At 56.7% G+C, this 17,642-nt stretch overlaps 1 protein-coding gene across 1 annotated transcript; it reads right to left on the bottom strand.

Moving 5' to 3' along the window:
* Positions 1 to 5,606: 5,606 nt before the first annotated feature.
* Positions 5,607 to 17,612, bottom strand: ADAMTS4 (ADAM metallopeptidase with thrombospondin type 1 motif 4). Its single transcript, XM_060644500.3, has 9 exons — positions 14,113 to 17,612; positions 12,678 to 13,001; positions 12,294 to 12,426; positions 11,574 to 11,744; positions 10,570 to 10,856; positions 10,276 to 10,462; positions 9,849 to 10,024; positions 8,788 to 8,963; positions 5,607 to 8,273 (listed from the first exon to the last, which is right to left on the bottom strand). Exons 1-9 carry the CDS (start codon positions 14,734 to 14,736, stop codon positions 7,847 to 7,849), a joined length of 2,505 nt encoding a protein of 834 aa, XP_060500483.3. The 5' UTR covers positions 14,737 to 17,612; the 3' UTR covers positions 5,607 to 7,846.
* Between the last annotated feature and the right edge of the window lie 30 nt (positions 17,613 to 17,642).

Raw genomic sequence — 17,642 nt, 5'->3', positions numbered from 1 at the left:
TATTGTACTCAGAGTGGAGCCCAACCTCTCTGACTGGGATAGTCTTTACACGTATCACAATGGTCCTGAAGAAAGTCTTCCTTACCATTTGAACAATTGTCGTCAGAATAATTGTTTCTTTAGCAGCATGACCGTCATCATTTTACCTTTTTCTGAAAACTGTATTTTTTAAATTTTGTTTTAAGTTTATTTATTTATCTTGAGAGAGATCACACGACCTGAGCTGAAACCAAGAGTCACATGCTCAACCGACTGAGCCACCCAGGCGCCCCAAGACTCCCCGATTTCTCGTGTGGACCGCTGGGTGGATGGTGGCATCATTCAGTAAGAAACAAAACTTAGAAGAGGCACGTTTGGGCGAAACAGTAGAGATGACCAGTTAAACTTGGGACTTCATGAACTGGAGATGCCTGGGGAGGTTCAAAATGAGATAATGGTGGGTTTCAGCAGAATCACCGGCTTTTGATCATACACACCCTGGCTGTGTGATGTTGAACAATACACTTTCTAGGTTTCATCTATAAAATGAACCCCATCTTAAGGGGTTTTGTGATACTGTGAACTAGGGAACAATGCCAGCAGAAGTAGATATTCAGTCTATCTGAATTTTGAGCACAAAGTAGGAACAGAATAAAAGCCCTGATTGTTTAAGGAGTTCACGGTGTCGTGGAAAAGACAGACTCCTAGAGAAAGTGGAAATGTGGTTCACTCACAGGACCCTTCCCCTGAGCCTCTCTACTCCTCCATGGTGTTCAGTTTTTGAAAAACTGAACTTCATCGTCTATCCCACATCTCCACCTGCCTTCTGCTGCAGTTCTCCTGCATTAATTCGCAAGCTTCATTTTCAAGAACTTGCACCTCTATTCCATTTCACCCTGGCCACACTCCAGACTTGATCATCACCTAGAAATGCTATGTCTCTGAAAACGTAAATTCTAATATTGCTGGTTTCTACCACAGTATCCTGTCTTTCTACGTTCTGAATAAATTCTGGGAGCTCAGTTGGTTAAGGATCAGACACGTGCTTTCGCCTCAGGTCATGATCTCCAAGTTTTGTGAGTTTCAGCCCGGGGGCCGGGCTCCATGCTAACAGTGCGGAGCCTGCTTGGAATTCTCTGTCTCCTCTCTGCCCCTCCCCCGCTCGCACAGTCTCTCTCTCTTTCAAAATAAATAAATAAACTTAAAAGATAATAATAATACAGACTTCAAGCTGTATTACAAAGCTGTGATCATCAAGACAGTATGGTACTGGCACCAAAACAGACACTCAGATCAATGGAACAGAATAGAGAACCCAGAAATGGACCCACAAACATATGGCCAACTAATCTTTGACAAAGCAGGAAAGAATATCCAATGGAATAAAGACAGACTCTTCAGCAAGTGGTGCTGGGAAAACTGGACGGCGACATGCAGAAGAATGAACCTGGACCACTTTCTTACACCACACACAAAAATAAACTCCAAGTGGATGAAAGACCTCGATGTAAGACAGGAAGCCATCAAAATCCTCGAGGAGAAAGAGGCAAAAACCTCTTTGACCTTGGCCGCAGCAACTTCTGACTCAACAGGTCTCTAGAGGCAAGGGAAACAAAAGCAAAAATGAACTATTGGGACCTCATCAAAATAAAAAGCTTCTGCACAGCAAAGAATTCAGCAAAACTAAAAGGCAACTGACAGAATGGGAGAAGGTATTTGTAAAGAACATATCAGATAAAGGGTTAGTATCCAACAACTATAAAGAACTTAACAAACTCAACACCCGAAGAACAAATAATCCGGTGAAGAAATGGGCAAAAGACGTGAATAGACACTTCTCCAAAGAAGACATCCAGATGGTCAACCGACGCATGAAAAAATGCTCCACATCACTCATCATCAGGGAAATACAAATCAAAACCACAATGAGATACCACCACACCTGTCAGAATGGCTAAAATTAACAACTCAGGCAAGGACAGATGCTGGGGAGGATGCGGAGAAAGAGGAACCCTTTTGCACTGCTGGCGGGAATGCAAACTGGTGCAGCCGCTCTGGAAAACAGTATGGAGGTTCTTCAAAAAACTAAAAATAGAACTACCCTACTACCCAGCCATTGCATTACCAGGTATTTATCCAAGGGATACAGGTATGCTGTTTCGAAGGGGCACATGCGCCCCAATGTTTATAGCAGCACTATCGACAACAGCCAAAGGATGGAAAGAGCCCAAATGCATCCACGGATGAATGAATAAAGAAGAAGCAGTATGTATATACAATAGAGTATTACTCGGCAATCAAAAAGAACGAAATCTTGCCATTTGCAACGACGTGGATGGAACTGGAGGGTATTATGCTAAGCGAAATTGGTCAGTCAGAGAAAGACAAATATCATGTGGCTTCACTCATGTGAGGAATTTAAGATACAAAACAGATGAACATAGGGGAAGGGAAGCAAAAATAATATAGAAACAGGGAGGGGGCCAAAACAGAAGAGACTCTTAAACATGGCGAACAAACGGAGGGTTACTGGAGGGGTTGTAGGAGGGGGGATGGGCTAAACGGGGAAGGGGCACTAAGGAATCTACTCCTGAAATCATTGTTGCACTAGATGCTAACTAACTGGGATGTAAATTAAAAAAAGAAAAAATAACAATAATAAAAATTTTAAAATCCTAGGACCCCTAGTGGTCCAGTCATGACACACAACGCAATAGAAGAAATCTGGTCTCGTTTCAAAATGAATTTAAAGGCATATAAATCTCTAGTTTCTCAAGGAAACATCGGAGGCATTGGGAGGAGACAGCACGGACCAGGAGCACATTCTATGGAACAGCCCAATGTCTTTAAAATCTTCGCTCTCCCATTCAACGTTGTCCACTGAGATGTAGCTTCTAACTCCAACCACCCCTTCCAACCCTACTGGGCCACTTACAATATTATCCTCCAGCTTCAAAGCTGTTTTACTTGTCTTTGGTTTTGCATAACAGAGAAGAACCCTTGAGCTGCCCTCCGGAGCAGAAACTCTTTCTTCTTCCACCACCCGCTTACTCTCCTTGGGGGCCCTGCAGTCTCACAGCCTTCTAGAAGGGGAGGCAGACACCTCCTCCAGGAACACTTGTGGCCCCATCTTCTATGCTAGGCGTCCCTCATCTCATGGCATCTGTCACGGGGGGCTGGCATTTTGGTCTTACTTGACCGTCTCAGCCACCAGACTGTGAACTCCAAGGACGGGGACCATGGCTTCCTTTTATCATCCCCTGAACGTAACCAAGAATTTGTAGCACAAATTCTACAAAATAGCCCATCTTATATCTGACCTAGACGGTTCCTCAGTATACTTATTTTCTCATGCTAATACAGGAGTGGAAAGAGGGGGCAGGCAAAGGAAGAGATCGGAGGGGAAGAGAATCAGCATGTATTGGCAGTTACTAGAAGCCAGACACAGGGCCAAACACGTACACCATTATATTCTTCTTCTTTTTTTTTAATGTTTATTTATTTTTGAGAGACAGAGAGAGAGAGAGAGCAGTGGGGGGGGCAGAGAGGGAGAGAGGGAGAGGGAGCATCCCAAGCAGGGCTGGAACTCACAAACCGTGAGATCATGACCTGAGCTGAAATTAAGAATCAAACGCCCGACGACCGAGCCACCCAGGCGCCCCTGCCATTATATTCTTAAGTTCTGACAACCTCTCCGTAAGGCAGGTAGTAGTAATACCCACTTTACACATTAAGAAACCGATGGTCACCGAGATCAAGGAATCTCAGATCACATCATCACGTGTGAGTAGCAAAGCTTAGATTCAGTCTGACTCCAAAACTCGGTGTCCTTTCCAGATGCCGTGAGAGCGTGATTCTGACTCCTGTTCATAACCCGATGGCTTAGTTACTGAACAAATGGAGAAACAGTCAGTTCTCCGTAGGAAGTGCTATTCCAATTAATATGTTTTCCTCTGACCCACTTTCAGGCCAAAATTCTCATATTTGCAGCTTCTCGATGCTTGTACGCCTCTACGTTATCGGGAGGATGTGCTGATACATCTCTTTGAAGCTGGACAGGCCAACCTCAGGGTGCGTCCCTGCGTTTGCAGGGCCGGGTGCTGGTTTCCCAAAGACCGTGAGGGGTGTCTTAAACATGCTTCCTCTCCTCCCTTTCCTTCCGAAGGCTACTTAAGTCCTCTGGGCCTGTGCCTATACAAGGTCCTTTCTGGGGAAATTGTTCAGTAATTCCTCTCTGCCACCACCCACCCCCCCCCCCACCCTCCCGCACCCCTCGGGCTTCTTCTGAGCATTTTTAGAACCGGTGGTTTCCCTCAGCTGTCAGCTGGTTGAGTCTTGCTGCAAATGATTTTGGCTTACCCCTCTAGCAACAGTCAATGGGGAAAGTATTCAATTGGTTCAGAAGCATCCTCTTAGCCAATAAAATGTTAATACATCGAATTCCACTTTCTTCCCCCTCCTTCCCCCCCCCCCCCCCCAGCCCTGACCAATGAGCTGCTGGGTTTTGTCACTGACTGTCAGTCTGGTAGTTTAGAAGGCCAAACACTGTAATACTACATGAAGATTGAAGAAGAGGGGCTGGGGCTGGGGTAGACGTGTACGTGAGCAGAGCATCCCAGAAACCTGGCTTTCTCACCCCCCACCGCGAAAATCGTGGCTGGACAAATGCCCGGATTTCCTCTGCTCTAACCGCAGAGGTGGAAGATCTGAGGGGCAGAAGGAGCTTTAAGAAATTGGCTCAGCTCACAGTTATTGTTCAAGCCCCCTGCCCCACCCCAAACACACAGGCACAGCACTTAACACCCCATAAAATGGTTGTCCAAGGGGCGCCTGGGTGGCTCAGTCGGCTAAGCGTCCCACTTTGGCTCAGGTCATGATCTCACGGTCCGCGAGTTCGAGCCAAGCGTCAGGCTCTGAGCTGTCAGCACAGCCGACAGAGCCTGCCTCGGATTCTGTGTCTCCCTCTCTCTCTGACCCTCCCCCGTTCGTGCTCTGTCTCTCGCTGTCTCAAAAATAAATACGCGTTAAAAAAAAAATGGTTGTCCAAACTCTGCTTGAACTTCTCCAGGGACAGGGCGCTCGCTGCCCTCGTCCTCCCACAGTCACAGACCCCCCTTTCATCAGCTCACTGTTGTTCTCTCTTTTTCCCTCTAAGACCAGATACTGGAGCTCGGTGTGCATAACGTAACTTCCTGGTATTCCTGTTTCTCCTCCCGATTGCTCGCCCACAATGTAGCACAGGCCCGGGAAGGCAATAAGTAGGCAGACTGGAGAGACAAGAGCCCATCTGGCTCTTACAAGAAGGTATGAATTCGCCCCATCCCTGGCAAGAACTGGCTGGATCCCTGAGGGGGGCTTCAGGCCAGTCTCTAGCCGAGATAGGGGAAGGGTGGTCTGGAGAAGAGCGTTCCAGAAAGGGGTCGGGCGTCGCCCGGGATTGAGGGCCGTGATGCCCACTACTCGTCTTTGAGAGGCTAGCTCTCTGTGTCCTCCGCTTTCACGCCCACCCAATCACAGACACGGTCCCTAAGCTCTTTCCCTCTCTGGGAAAAATTTCATAAGTTGAAACCAAAATGTTTTGTAATGTTTTATTTATTTTTGAGAAAGAGAGAACAAGCAGGGGAGGGGCGGAGAGAGATCGGGGGGGAGGCGGGCAGAGGATCCAAAGCAGGCACCACCGTCTGTGCTGACAGCAGCAAGCCCGCTGCGGGGCTCGAACTCCTGAACTGCAAGATCACGCCCTCTGAGCCGGGAGTCAGACGCTCAACCGACTGAGCCACCCATGCACCCCTGAGAAAAGTTTCCTCTTTATGCCAGGCGGAGCCCGACGCGGTGAGGGAAGGGCCTCCTGTTAAGAGGCTGCACGTGAAGGTGACTTTCAAAGTGTGAACTCCCGCGAGCACGACGGAAAGGCGAGAAGGCCGTCAGGGTGGCCCTCTGCTCAGCCCAGCCTGAGACTCACCCTCCTTACCCCTCACAGCCCACTGAGTCTGGGCTCAGGCTCTATGGCTTATCTGGCCCTTATGATGCAGAGCTTTGCAACGTCCTGTTGTTTCCGATGGGCGAGCCCCGTCAGTCACGCTCTGTGTGTGTGCGTGTGTGTGTGTGTGTGTGTGTGTACCTCGCACGGACTTCGCACAGGGCTCTGCCTATCCTTCCGATCCACCTGCCACCCCTTTTCCAACCGCGCGTCCTCCACGACGCACACAGGGTTGCCCCGGTTCTTTCTTAAGCAAGGCCACCTGCTCGGAAGGAAAAGTACAGCTGTGTCTGGTGCCCTCCTGCCCCTCGAGTCTGTGTTCCCTGTGTCGACCTCCAGGGAACACCTGGCTGTCTGCCCCCCCAGACCCGCCTCCCCGCCATTCTCCTCGCCCTCTGGACTTCCCAAACCATGCCCTGCCCTCTGTTAAATGCCGTTCTACCCTCACACCTTCAGAGACGTCTGCTGTGTTTGCCCCGGTTGATTCTGGGGGCCCCTGTCCTAATCACTCAGTAGTCACAAGGGTAACCTCTCACGCGGTTCGGCCTTTGCTGTTCTGAAACTGTGGTTATCAACTGTTTCCAGAACAACCCGGTGGGGATGGGTATTATCAGCCCCCTGACGCATAAGAGCCGCCGAAGGCTCAGCACCAGTGACTTCCCCAACACCACTAGCCGGTAAGACTGAACCCCAACTCAAATTCACGCCCGGGGACTCCCTCTCCAGTGCCCTTCCTACAATGACATCCCCACCAGACCCCACGAGGGGCCCTCAGTCCTAAGTGCCTTTTGTGTGGATGGAGCTGTTCTTGTTTTCCTTTGCGCCTTCTCGTTCTTATCAACTGTGTCTGGGGTCGAGCGTTTATTCTGTCTCCATTGACTGGGCGTCTCCAGGGATCAGGGACACAGCCGTCCTTTCTCTGAGAGTCCCTCCGAGTGCAGGACGGCGTTCTGCCCACCAGAGGAGCGTGGCCTGGGGCTGAGGGTGGGCACCGCTGACGTGCTCTCCACCACCTCCGAGCCCCTGGACGCCGGAGGCAGGCAGAGCGGCGGTGACACTACCTAGAGGCAGCGGCCACCGCAGAGCACTTGACCCAGCGCCGGGCACGATGCTAGTCCTTTATTTACATGACTTAGTCCTCACAACAATTTCCAAGGGAGGTATTATTATTGGCAACTGAGGAAACGAACGTTCGGAGGTGTGGAGCCGGGGTGCAAGCCCACATGTGTCTGACTCCCAAAGGAGCACATAAATAGCAGAATTCAATATATATTTAAAAAATATGATAATCCCTTACTCCCTGAAGGCCTATCCTCCCCTTGACTCTTCCTTTCCCAGAAAACAAAGTTCAGGGAGAAGAAAGCAGGGCAGGATGTACCTTATACGTGAACACACACACACACACATGCACAGGCACACACGCACACACACACACACACACACACACACACATACACACGGATCAGTTATGCCTATCACCACCACCCTGGATTTCCTAGCCGGGGTGAGGGTTATGAGGGGCGGAAGTCAGTTTCCCCAGGACCCTAGCCCTCGTCCCCTTCCCTGGTGCTAAATAAAAGTGAATAAATACTAAATAAATACAACTGCTGCCCCCGGCTTCCCCCTCCCTCCTGTGACCAGCAGGGTGGAGGGGGCAGTTTAGATGGGGGACTGTCCCCAGCCCCTTCCATCCACCACCCGTCACTGCCGTCCAGGGCAGGAAACCAGGGCAGGGCCAGCCTGCGCATCAGGGCAGGGGAGGAGGGCAGGCCTCACAGTCTCAGCCCCTCCCCGCCGTGGCAGCGTGAGGCAGCCGCGGAAGCCCCCTCTCTCTCCCAACTCAGTCCGAGGCCCCGGTGCCCGCAGAGGGCAGCAGGGACGATGAGGTTATTTCCTGCCCGCCCAGGGGCGCCGCCGGAGGATCTCCAGGATCTGTGCCTTGCGGTGCAGCCAGTCCTGGGGGGTGGGACGCGGCGTCGAAGGGGCCGGCTGGGGCACGAAGAAGCTGTACCGGAGGCGAGCGTTCTGGGGGTTGCTAGCCACCAGGACCTGCAGCGTTAAGGGCTGGGCCAGCGGCCCGTGGCCTGACAGTGTCTCTGAGGCCGCGGTGGCCCCGCTGTAGCGTAGACTGACCGCCCCGGGCAGCACCACATCCGTGGCAGAGGGCATCAGGGTGTATTCACCGTTGAGGGCGTAGGAGCCGTCCTGGAGCTTCAGGGCCAGGTAGAGGCTGCGGACACCGGGGGCCCCCTGCTGCCGGACAAGGATATGAGTGGCCCCCGCGGGGATCGTGACCACGTTGTTGTACCCGTACCTGCGTGGGAGGAATAGAGGGGGAGCTCAGCATCTTCCGGAATCCCTCCAGCCTTTCCGAGCTGTGTTTGTACGGCCGTATGTGTGAGTGTGTGTGCAAAGAGGGTCGTCCCCCTAAAACTGTGTAAGGGGTCCGCATAGACCTGAGATCCGATCGTCTCAGATCTGTAGGTCTGAGCTGTGTGCAAGCGTGCCCTCCCCCCTCTTCTCTCTAGACCTTTGCATCCGGTGCCCCCTCACTGAGGTGCCCACTGAAGCCCACCTCTTCGATGCCGGTCCGATTCCCACTCTCCCTCCAGGAGCAAGTTACCTCCTGGGGAAGCCCTCCCAGAGGCCCACCAGGGCCCTCACAGCAGCCCAGGCTGCCACCTGCTCAACACGTGGAACCCTGTGCTGTACCTGGCTACTCATCTGTCTCCCCTGCGAGACAGGAAGCTCTGTGAGGGGAGAAACAGCGTTAAGTTCATCCTGGCATCCCCAGGGGCCCGAGGGGAGGAAATAAATAGCGGACGAACCTGAATTTTCTGAAGGAGCCGGACTGCTTTCGGCAGCTGGAACCATCCCCCCCGCACACCATGCACTTGTCAAACTTCTTTTTGGAGCCGATGACACGGTCACAGCCGGCGTGGATGCAGCGGCCCTGCACACAGACCGAGGAGCTGTCCGGGGAACAGGGCGTTCCGTCTACCACCTGCCGAGAGAGCAGCAATGCCAAGTCAGGAGGGATTGGGTGAAGCCAGATCCCGCCAGGAAGGCACCGTCGTAAAGGCTGGGCAGGGGGGGACGTGGACGGGGTGCGGCGTGAGCCCCACCTCTGTAAGGGGTGATGAGCGTGGCGACAACAGAAATTTAAAACTCTACCGTTTTCAGAATACTCCCTATGGACCAGGCACTGTGCTACGTGCTTTGTAAACAAGAATGCAAATCTCACAAGCACTCCTTGAGGTTTCCAGAGATGGAACACGGAGGTTTCAGAAGGATGAGCACAGTCTCCCAAAGGGGAGACAGCTGGCAAGTAGAGGGGCCCAGGCGGACACCACAAGTCCGTCCAAGTCTCAACACCAGCCCTGAACCTCGAAGGCAGCGACCCACATGGACGCTAGGGGGCGGCCGACGTGTACGAGTTTTCCCCGGGGTAGGGGTGAAAAATCTGCCAGGGCTCCTCCCTTGGGCCTTCAACAAACCGCCCTAGCGCAGGGAGGGAGTGGGGAGGCGCCCCTGTCTCCAAGAGGCCTGTCCAGTGACGGACTGGCCATCCGCGAGCTGAACGAGGCCACCCCTGGAATTCAGAGAGGAGCCCAAGGAAACGGGGTCAAAGACTTGCCCGAAAGGCCACATCCCTTCTCACGAAGCAGAGCCCAGGGAGACGGGAAGAGAGAGAAAAAGAAACCACGGGAAACTTATCTAGAGTCTGGGGCTTGTTTTCCCAATACCCGGGGGACAGAGGAGCCTGACCGAGCCCGGGCTGGCCCCGCACGGCTCTGGGCTGCTTTGGGGGAACTGTGCCAGCTCAGCAGGTAGGGGGGCTGCGGGAAAGACCGTGAACGCACGGCGCCCGGGGGCGTCCGGCCCTCACCCGTGGCTCCAGCACGTAGTAGTAGCCCAGGGCCCGGGCCTGGCAGGTGAGTTTGCACTGGTCCCGGGGGGCCACCCCCGTGTAGCGCGGGACCCAGTCCATGGGCCCCGGAAAGCTCTTGAAGAGGTCGGTGCGGTGGTTGTAGGCGGCACACTGCTCTTCGCGGAAGGTCAGTGCTGTCGGGGTAAAACGGCCGGTCAGGGTCCTCTTTCCTTACCACGTCCCACCGGAGCCCCTCCGTCCCAGCCCCTCAGGCCCCTGGACGGCGTGGCACCGCTCTCCCCCCACAGACTGCCAGAGGAGGTCCCTGAGCCCTGAACGGTGAGGTCGCTCCCCTCGACAGCAGGGGACAGTCCCTACACTCAAGGGACGACCGCCTCAGCCCCACCGTCCCCGCCTGAAGGCCTCTGTCCCTCCCACTGCTCACCTGACCCCGTTGGGCAGTCCTGGGTGTTGCAGGAACGGAAGCGGGTGCGGCGGCCCTCACAGTACTTGCCGCCGTTGCGGGGGACCGGCCGCGTGCAGTCCCGGGAAGAGAACTGGACGCCGCCCCCGCAGCTCCGAGAGCAGCCGCCCCATGATCCCCAGGGACCCCAGCCGCCAGCCTGTGGGACCTGCAGAAGCAGAAAGGGTGCCGTGCCAGTAAGTACAGTCTCCCAGGCCCAGGGCCAGTCCCCACTCCCCCTGGCCCCCTGCTTGCACCCCTGGCCTGGGACCTCACGTTGAAATCCTGAAGCTGGTCCACGTGGAGGCAGCGGCCACCCATGCAGGCCTGCGCCGGGCCGCAGGGGGTGCCATCGGCCCAGGGGGAATGCTTGGTCTGGCACATGGCATGGCCGTTGAGATGGCCGGAGCACCAGAGGGCAGCACAGGGCGGAGGCAGCTGCGGACAATGGCGTGAGTCAGGCCCGAAGGTCAGCTGGCACTGGCGATCAGCGTCATAGTCCTTGCCGGGGAAAGTCACAGGCAGATGCAGGGGCGCCTCTGGCTTGTCTAAGAGACAGTGCCCTGGGAAGGGGGTAGGGATGTGAGGTCAGCAGCGGGCTGAGGGAACGCTCTAGGTTGCCGGCTGAAAGCTTGGACTCCCTGGGGCCTGAGGGATCCTAGAATCCAAATCCCAAGGCCGGAGAAAGCTTTCAGTAGCAGAGGCAATTGCCTGGGTGCTTGTTACGTGATGAGCCTCGGCTAAATGCCTGAGCGACGCTCTCTCGTTTAACCGAGAGACCTGTTTTACAGATCGGACACACAGACGCGAAGAAACTTACACTCTCTACGCGTGTCTAACGAACAGCATCAGGACAGGAACCCAAAGCCCTGAGTCTTCCTACCTGCTCTAAGCAACTACAGGGCTCTGGAGTCTGCTTCCTATCAGCAACCTGCCGAGTAGCAGGCCGTCCCTCAGGCTTGCACACCTCAAGTGACGGGCAGTCACCCCCCCTCACAGCGGGCCCATTCTGGTGTGAACAGGGCTGACCCTTAAAAGGTGAGATCTAATTCTACCGCACCAAAAGTTGCCTGCCTTGGCTGTGCTATTTATTCTAGAGGAAGTGGGAACCACGCAAAGACAGAAGCATTTCTCACCCCGTCCCACACTGCAGAGGAAACACACTTGAGGTAGTCAACTGGGTCCATGCAGAACGTAGCAGAAGAGAGAGTATGGTGGGGGGTGGGGGGCGGGGCAGGAGCCCAGAGCCGAACAGAGAAAGGGGTGAGCCATCTGCTTACCATAGCCATTGTCCAGGAAGTCAGTGATGAAGCGGGCACTGCAGGGGGACCAGGGCTCCTCGGGGTCCACGTGAGCCATCACAGGAGCCATGACATGGCGGGAGGTACTTCCAGGCCCATTCAGACCAACACATGACTTTGAGTTGTCGTGGAGCATGTTGAAGACATGGCCTGTGAGAGCAGAGGCCTGGTTAGGGTCCAAGGGTCCCCTCTCTGTGCCCTCGGGGGGCTTCAAGCCCATGATAAACCTGGTTCCAGCTGTGGATGGTCAGATTCTCCCCGCATCCCACACTGCCCCCGCCCCCATCTCCTTCCGGTGTTCCAGGGTTCCTCCATATGTACCCCCCATGTCTCTGTCTCCCCTTCCCCCCAAACACACTCAGGGCACCTCCCTACCCCCTTTGCCTTGTAGCCAACGTTCCCAACATTCTATCACTGACTCTGACGAATAGTCTCTCTCTCAATATTGTGCCGTCCTCAAACACACACACACACACACACACACACAGAGTTCACAGTAAGTTTCCACACGCTATCTCATTTAATAGACGAAGCTAAATGTTTGTCTACATCCACAGCAGAGAAGGATAATGGCCCTGCGCCTAGGCCGGGTCGCCTTGTGACCCCTACTTGCATTCTAGTGAGCCCATTGTCCCCTTTCCCCGGGCCTGCTACCTCTCTCATCCATCCCGGGTGCCCCACAGCCCCACTCCCAATTACCCAGTTCGTGAGCAGCGGTGAAGGCTGACTGGAGCCCATCGTCCTCCACAATAGCACAGCTCCGAGCCGGGTCACACACGGTGCCCACGTCGGCCATGCCCAGAGTGTCGCAGGTGGAGACCCCACACAGGTCCTGCGGAGAGGGGGGGGTCACAGAAGACGCATGAGGAACCAAGACCCCCGGGGCCCGCCGGGACGAGAGATCTAGGTCAGCTGGGCCCCCGGCACGGTCGGGGCCTGGATGGCCCCGGCCGCGTGGCCCGGGGCCGAGGCGACACGGCGTCGTGCGGCTCCAGGGGCGCCGTTTCCGGCACGGTTTCCGCAGCGCCGCTGGTTGGGGAGTTAACGCAGCACGTGGCCCGTGGGGGCCGACTGGGGCCTCACCTGCCGGGTGAACAGAATGGCCGTGTCAAAGTGGGCCGGGTCCGAGTCCTCGGGGGTGTTGAGCCCTCGTTGCCAGGCGCAGAAGCCGCGCAGGGTCTGGGCGGCGCTGGGCCCCACTTGGGGCCCTTCCTCGCCTGGCCCCAGAATCACGAGGCGAGTCACCACCAAGCTGACGGGGTTGCGGATGCTTGGGTGCTTGAAGGCCTTGGCCGCTGCCGCCATCACCGTCAGCAGGTAGCGCTTTAGCCCGGCGCCGTGAAATGCTGCCATCTTGCCGTCGGCCACCACCAGAGTCTCCACAAATCTACTCAGTGAAGCGAAGCGCTGGATTGGAAAAGAGGGGGGGGGGCGCCCTGAAACAGCCACCCAGCCCCGCGGATCACTACCCCCCACGCCCCCTTACTTCCTGGGTCTGGAGCTCAGCAGAGCCAGCGGCGCCACACGTTCCCCACGGGTCTCGCCTGGGCCCTCCCCCCAACCCCAAAGTCCCAGGGCTTCTGTGGTAACTCTGAGAAATCAGCTGTCGGTTCTGAGAAGGGGAGGGGATGGGGGGGGGGATGCCACGTCCCAGGGCTGCGTGAGCCCCAGAGGCGAAAGCGCAGTGAGAATGCCTCTGGGAGGGGTTTGGGGGTCCCCCAGGCCCGAGTGGTGCGACGGGGCCTGCAGGCCTGGAGCTAGAGGGCCGGGCTGCAACGTGTCTGCCCTGTGTGGTTGGAGGAACAATTCAGTCAGCAGCTAGGGCCAGGGCCAGATCTCAGCGTGGCGGGTGTGGAGGGAGAGCGGCTGGTCTGGATTAAAGCGAGAGAGGGAGGGAGGGGAGGGGGGGGGAGGCCGGCCGTGGGAGGGAGGGAAGGATGGAGCCTCAGGCCGCCTTGCAGTCAGTCCGCAGTGCTGGAAGGGGACTGACCAGGTAACGGGGCGCCTTTCCTCCTCGTCCACTTCGGCCCTAGTTTGCACTTTGCCAGAACTATCGTGAAGGCAGCACCAGAAGCCAGAGGCCAATCCTCACTCCTTTCAAACCTCTCACTCCTTTATAGTTGGTGGGGGGGAGGGGGGGGTAGAAATCAAATTTGGGGCACGGAAAGTTTGGGACGGCCAAGGGGCCTTCAGGATAGCCTTATCGCAGGAGACGGTACCAGTAGGATGCTGTGGCCAAGCGGGGTTGGCGTGGCCAGAGGGGAGGTCACTCCCGGCAGAGAACCCCGAGAGCCCTCCTCGGGTGGGATCAGCAGTCCGGCCAGGAGAAGGGATGGGGCAGGGAGAAGCCAGAGCCTTCCCGAGAAGGGAGGCTGGTGGAAAGAGCGGAGGCAGACAGAAGGCAGGGAAGAAGCAGAATGGCCAGCAATGGAAGTGGGTGGAGAGAGCGTGAATGGGGGTCAGTAGGACAGACATGGCGGGAGGACGCTGCAGGACACAGACTCCAGGGTTTGCCTACCTTGGCTCTTCGGGGGCTGGGGCTGGGGTCCCCGGGGGGAGCCTTGACGTTGCACATGGGGCCCTGGCCGCTGGCAGGACTCTTCCGGCGTAGGATGTGAGCCCCGGGGCCCCCGGCAGAGTTAGGGGTGCCTCCCTCCAGGGGCTGGATGTGGAGCTCAGTCCCCCGATACTGCAGCACCCCTAACAGGGCTCCCCCGTCCCAGTGCAGAGATGCCACCGACTCTGGGTCTCCATTGACGGTGCCGGTGAGGTAGGTGCCCGGCTCTGGCCCTCCCAGCAGCTCAGGTGCTTGGCCCAGGTACTGCACCGTCAGCCCCTCAACCCGCACGCCGGGGTCCTGCTCCAGCTCTAGCAGCAGCGTCTCCCCAAAGGCTGGCAGGCGGTACAGAAGCCTGGCAGGGGCGCCCAGACCCGGCAGGATGCTGCCGTTAAGCTTCTCTGGAAACACGATCTCCTCCTCCCGGGGGAGGGGGCTGGCCGGCCGGGCCGAGGGCAGGAGGGAGGCCAGCAGTAGCAGCGGCGGCAGGGAGACGGGCGCAGGGGGGAGCGGCAGGCGGGGTCGGGCTCCCCACGGCCAGCACCCCGCCAAGCCCCTCCTGGGATGCCGGTCCGTCCTGTTCATGGCACTGGTGCCGCGGCTGGGAGGGATTGAGGCCGTCTGGGCACCAAGTCCTCCCCGCCCTGGCTTTGGAAAGCTCCTCTCTGCAGCCTGGGGGCTCGGACTTGTGCCAAGGTCAGAGGCAGAGTTTTCAGAGGGGCCGGGGCCGGTCAGAGGAGATGGGGAAAACTTGGCCCTTAGGCTTAGGAGAGGCGCCTAGTGGCCTGGCTTCCCCCAAACTCTCCTCTCACACCCCCTCCTCTCCTATGTCTTTGTCTCTCCCTGCCCGTGTCTTCTTTAGCTTCTCTGGCCTCTCCTTCTGGGCTCCCTCAGACTGTCTGGCTTTGCCTCTGTGCCTGCCCTGTCTCTGGCTCCTTCCGCTGTGCCTTTGTCTCTGTCTCTCCTCCTCTCTCTCCCGTGTCTATGTGTCTGTGGGTCTCCCTGTGGGTTCTTCCCAGCCTCTCTCCGCGCCAGCTCTTTTAAGCAGCCCGAGCTTCGGCGATTGGCTGAGCTATAAGCCATTCAGACAGGAGCTTGGTTGGTGGAACTCAGATGGGTGTCTCATTGCTTCCCAAAAATCCTAGTTTTTGTTTTCCTTTAAAAAAAAAAATGGGACTTGCCCAGGGGAGGGGAATCTCTAGCAGCCGGATGGATCATAGGCACCGGGCCAGCTGATGACATAGCCTTTCCCCAAACCCCACAGTCGGCTCTCAGCTGTCTCTTTCCCTTTTTGGTGGGACAGAGCCCCAGGAGGGGTAGGAAGTCAGGGAAAGGGCCTGGTCAACATGCACAGAAAGGCCACGGTCCCGGGAGAATTCTCGCTCCCATTCTCTCATCTGGCATGGCCTCCCTTTTCTCAGGGCTCCCTCAAGAGCTGCCCTCTGCCCCTAGAGGCTGCTTTCCAGAGCTGAGGCAACTGAGAGAACTGCCCAGGGAAAGGCAGTGGGCAACAGGTAAGGAAGCACCGAGAGGGCAGAACAAAGGAGGTGGCCGGCCTTTGGCTCAGGACGGGAACAAACAGTGGGAGAGAAGCCGGTCGGCCAGGCGGGAGATGGGGCAGGCAAGGAGACAGCCATCAGGGAATTTACTGCCCAAAGGTAGGATGAGTCGGCTTGGAATGGGCATGTGGAGCAGGCAGAGGATAAGGCAGGAGGGGTTAACGACTTTTCCTTTTATAGAAGGAGGATCCAGGGTGGCACCTCCTCTTCTCTAACACTCCCTCTCTCCCTCGGGCTCCCCCGTTCCTGAGTTACCACTACCCACACCCTCCAAAGCCCGGAACAGCCATTCCGCCTCCATTCCCCCCAGGGCTCCCCCTCCCCACTTCCTGGCTCCCCATTTCCCTGGCCCAGCTCCCAGTAGCTTCCCCCAGGCTCTTGGCCCTGTTCCTGCCCACTCCCAACTGCCCTAAAACCCTCCCCCAGCCCCAAGTCAGCCAGCCCCCAGCACAGAAAGATTTGCTCTCTCAGAAACCCAGATGCACCCAAAGTCAACCCATCCTAGGGAATCCCCCCACCTGGCTCCCTCCTTTGGCCTCACATTGCCCCGAGAACACAACTGTTCCCGGAATATCTAGTAATCTTTTATTTCTCACTGCCCATGAGACAGGGACAGGGTGGAGGCAGGACTGTGTGTATAGGGAAATTAGGGTACTGGAGAGGAACAGGAACCCAGTGCCTGGGGTGGGGAGAGTGCCTGGGGAGGAAGGGGCAGTATTCGGAGAAGGAAGTGGTTCTAGACGGGAGAGAACTCAGCAAAGAGGTCTCCGGGGGTGGACTCTGGAGGCACGGAAGCAAGGGGTACAGAAGGAGGGAAAATTTCTGCCCACCCCATGCTGTGGCCACTCCTTTCCCCAGGATATCCCCAGGAAAGAGAATGCAGTCAGCCGTGCCTTTCCTTTCCCAGAGGCAGATCACCTGCCCCTGCCCCCATTCCCCTATCCACTCTCTGCCTTGTCACCTCCTGTCTCCCAAATCATATCCGCCAGAACACTTCCTTTCCCCCTCCCTTCCTGCTCAGGTCACTAATACCTGCCCTGGTGCCCACCACTTCCGGAGTCACCCACCACATGCCCTGACTGTGGCCCTAACTCTGGAGGGGGTTGGGGTTGCAGGAGTCAGACAAAGGACAGGAGACCAGAGGGGGCAGGGGCAAGAGGAGCCATCACCAGAGGACTCTTACTGCCCCTTTCCACCCCCCATCTGAGATGAGGACAAAGGGGGTGACTAAGCAATGAAAGACAAAGGGCCTCAGAATCAGAGCAGCAGCGTGTGGGGGTGTCGGCCGCAGGGAGAGGGCACAAAAGATGTAGTGTCCTAGGTAGCCCCCCCAGGAGCCCTCACAACGGTGCCGGCTCAAGTTGCCTCCAAGGCTAAGCAGCCCGGACTCGACCCTGACTTCTCCTGGGGCTGGATTAGGGTAAAGAAATGCAGTTCCCCCCCATCACATTCACTGTGTCCAACTACAGGGGAAGAGAAGGCCCAGGGAAAGGGTGGGGGGGACGAGGGAGGCAGAGCCTCTGCCTGGCTGCCCAGTCCACCCCGGGGCCGGGCCCAGTCAGTTCCCACAGCCAGGGATGTGGCCCCACCCTTTGGTATGGTTCCCATTAGGTCAACTCCCAGGCTAGAAGTCTGGCTTTCCTCTCTTTCTCCACAGCTAAGAATTCCCTGCCTCTGCCACTTTCCTGGTCCGTCGGCCCCACCCTGCTGCACTGCTGGTGGGCTCTCAGGGACCCTGGTGCGGGGAGGGGGAGAGATTTGGGGAAGGCCTCTTTCCAGGCTCAGAGCGGGAGGGATGTGCAAACTCAGCGGGTGGCCCAGCGGGAGCTGGGTTTGGAGGCACAAGGAGAGAACAGAACCGGCCTCCAAGGCTGCAAAACGCTTTGTTCCATACAGGACTGGGATCGGACTCCTGGTGGTACTACATCTCTA

The sequence above is a fragment of the Panthera onca genome, chromosome F1 (genome assembly GCF_046562875.1).
Source record: "Panthera onca isolate mPanOnc1 chromosome F1, mPanOnc1 haplotype 2, whole genome shotgun sequence".
Taxonomy (NCBI): domain Eukaryota; kingdom Metazoa; phylum Chordata; class Mammalia; order Carnivora; family Felidae; genus Panthera; species Panthera onca.
The sequence above is the reverse complement of the archived record's forward strand: the minus strand, read 5'-3'. Positions and strand labels throughout refer to the sequence as shown.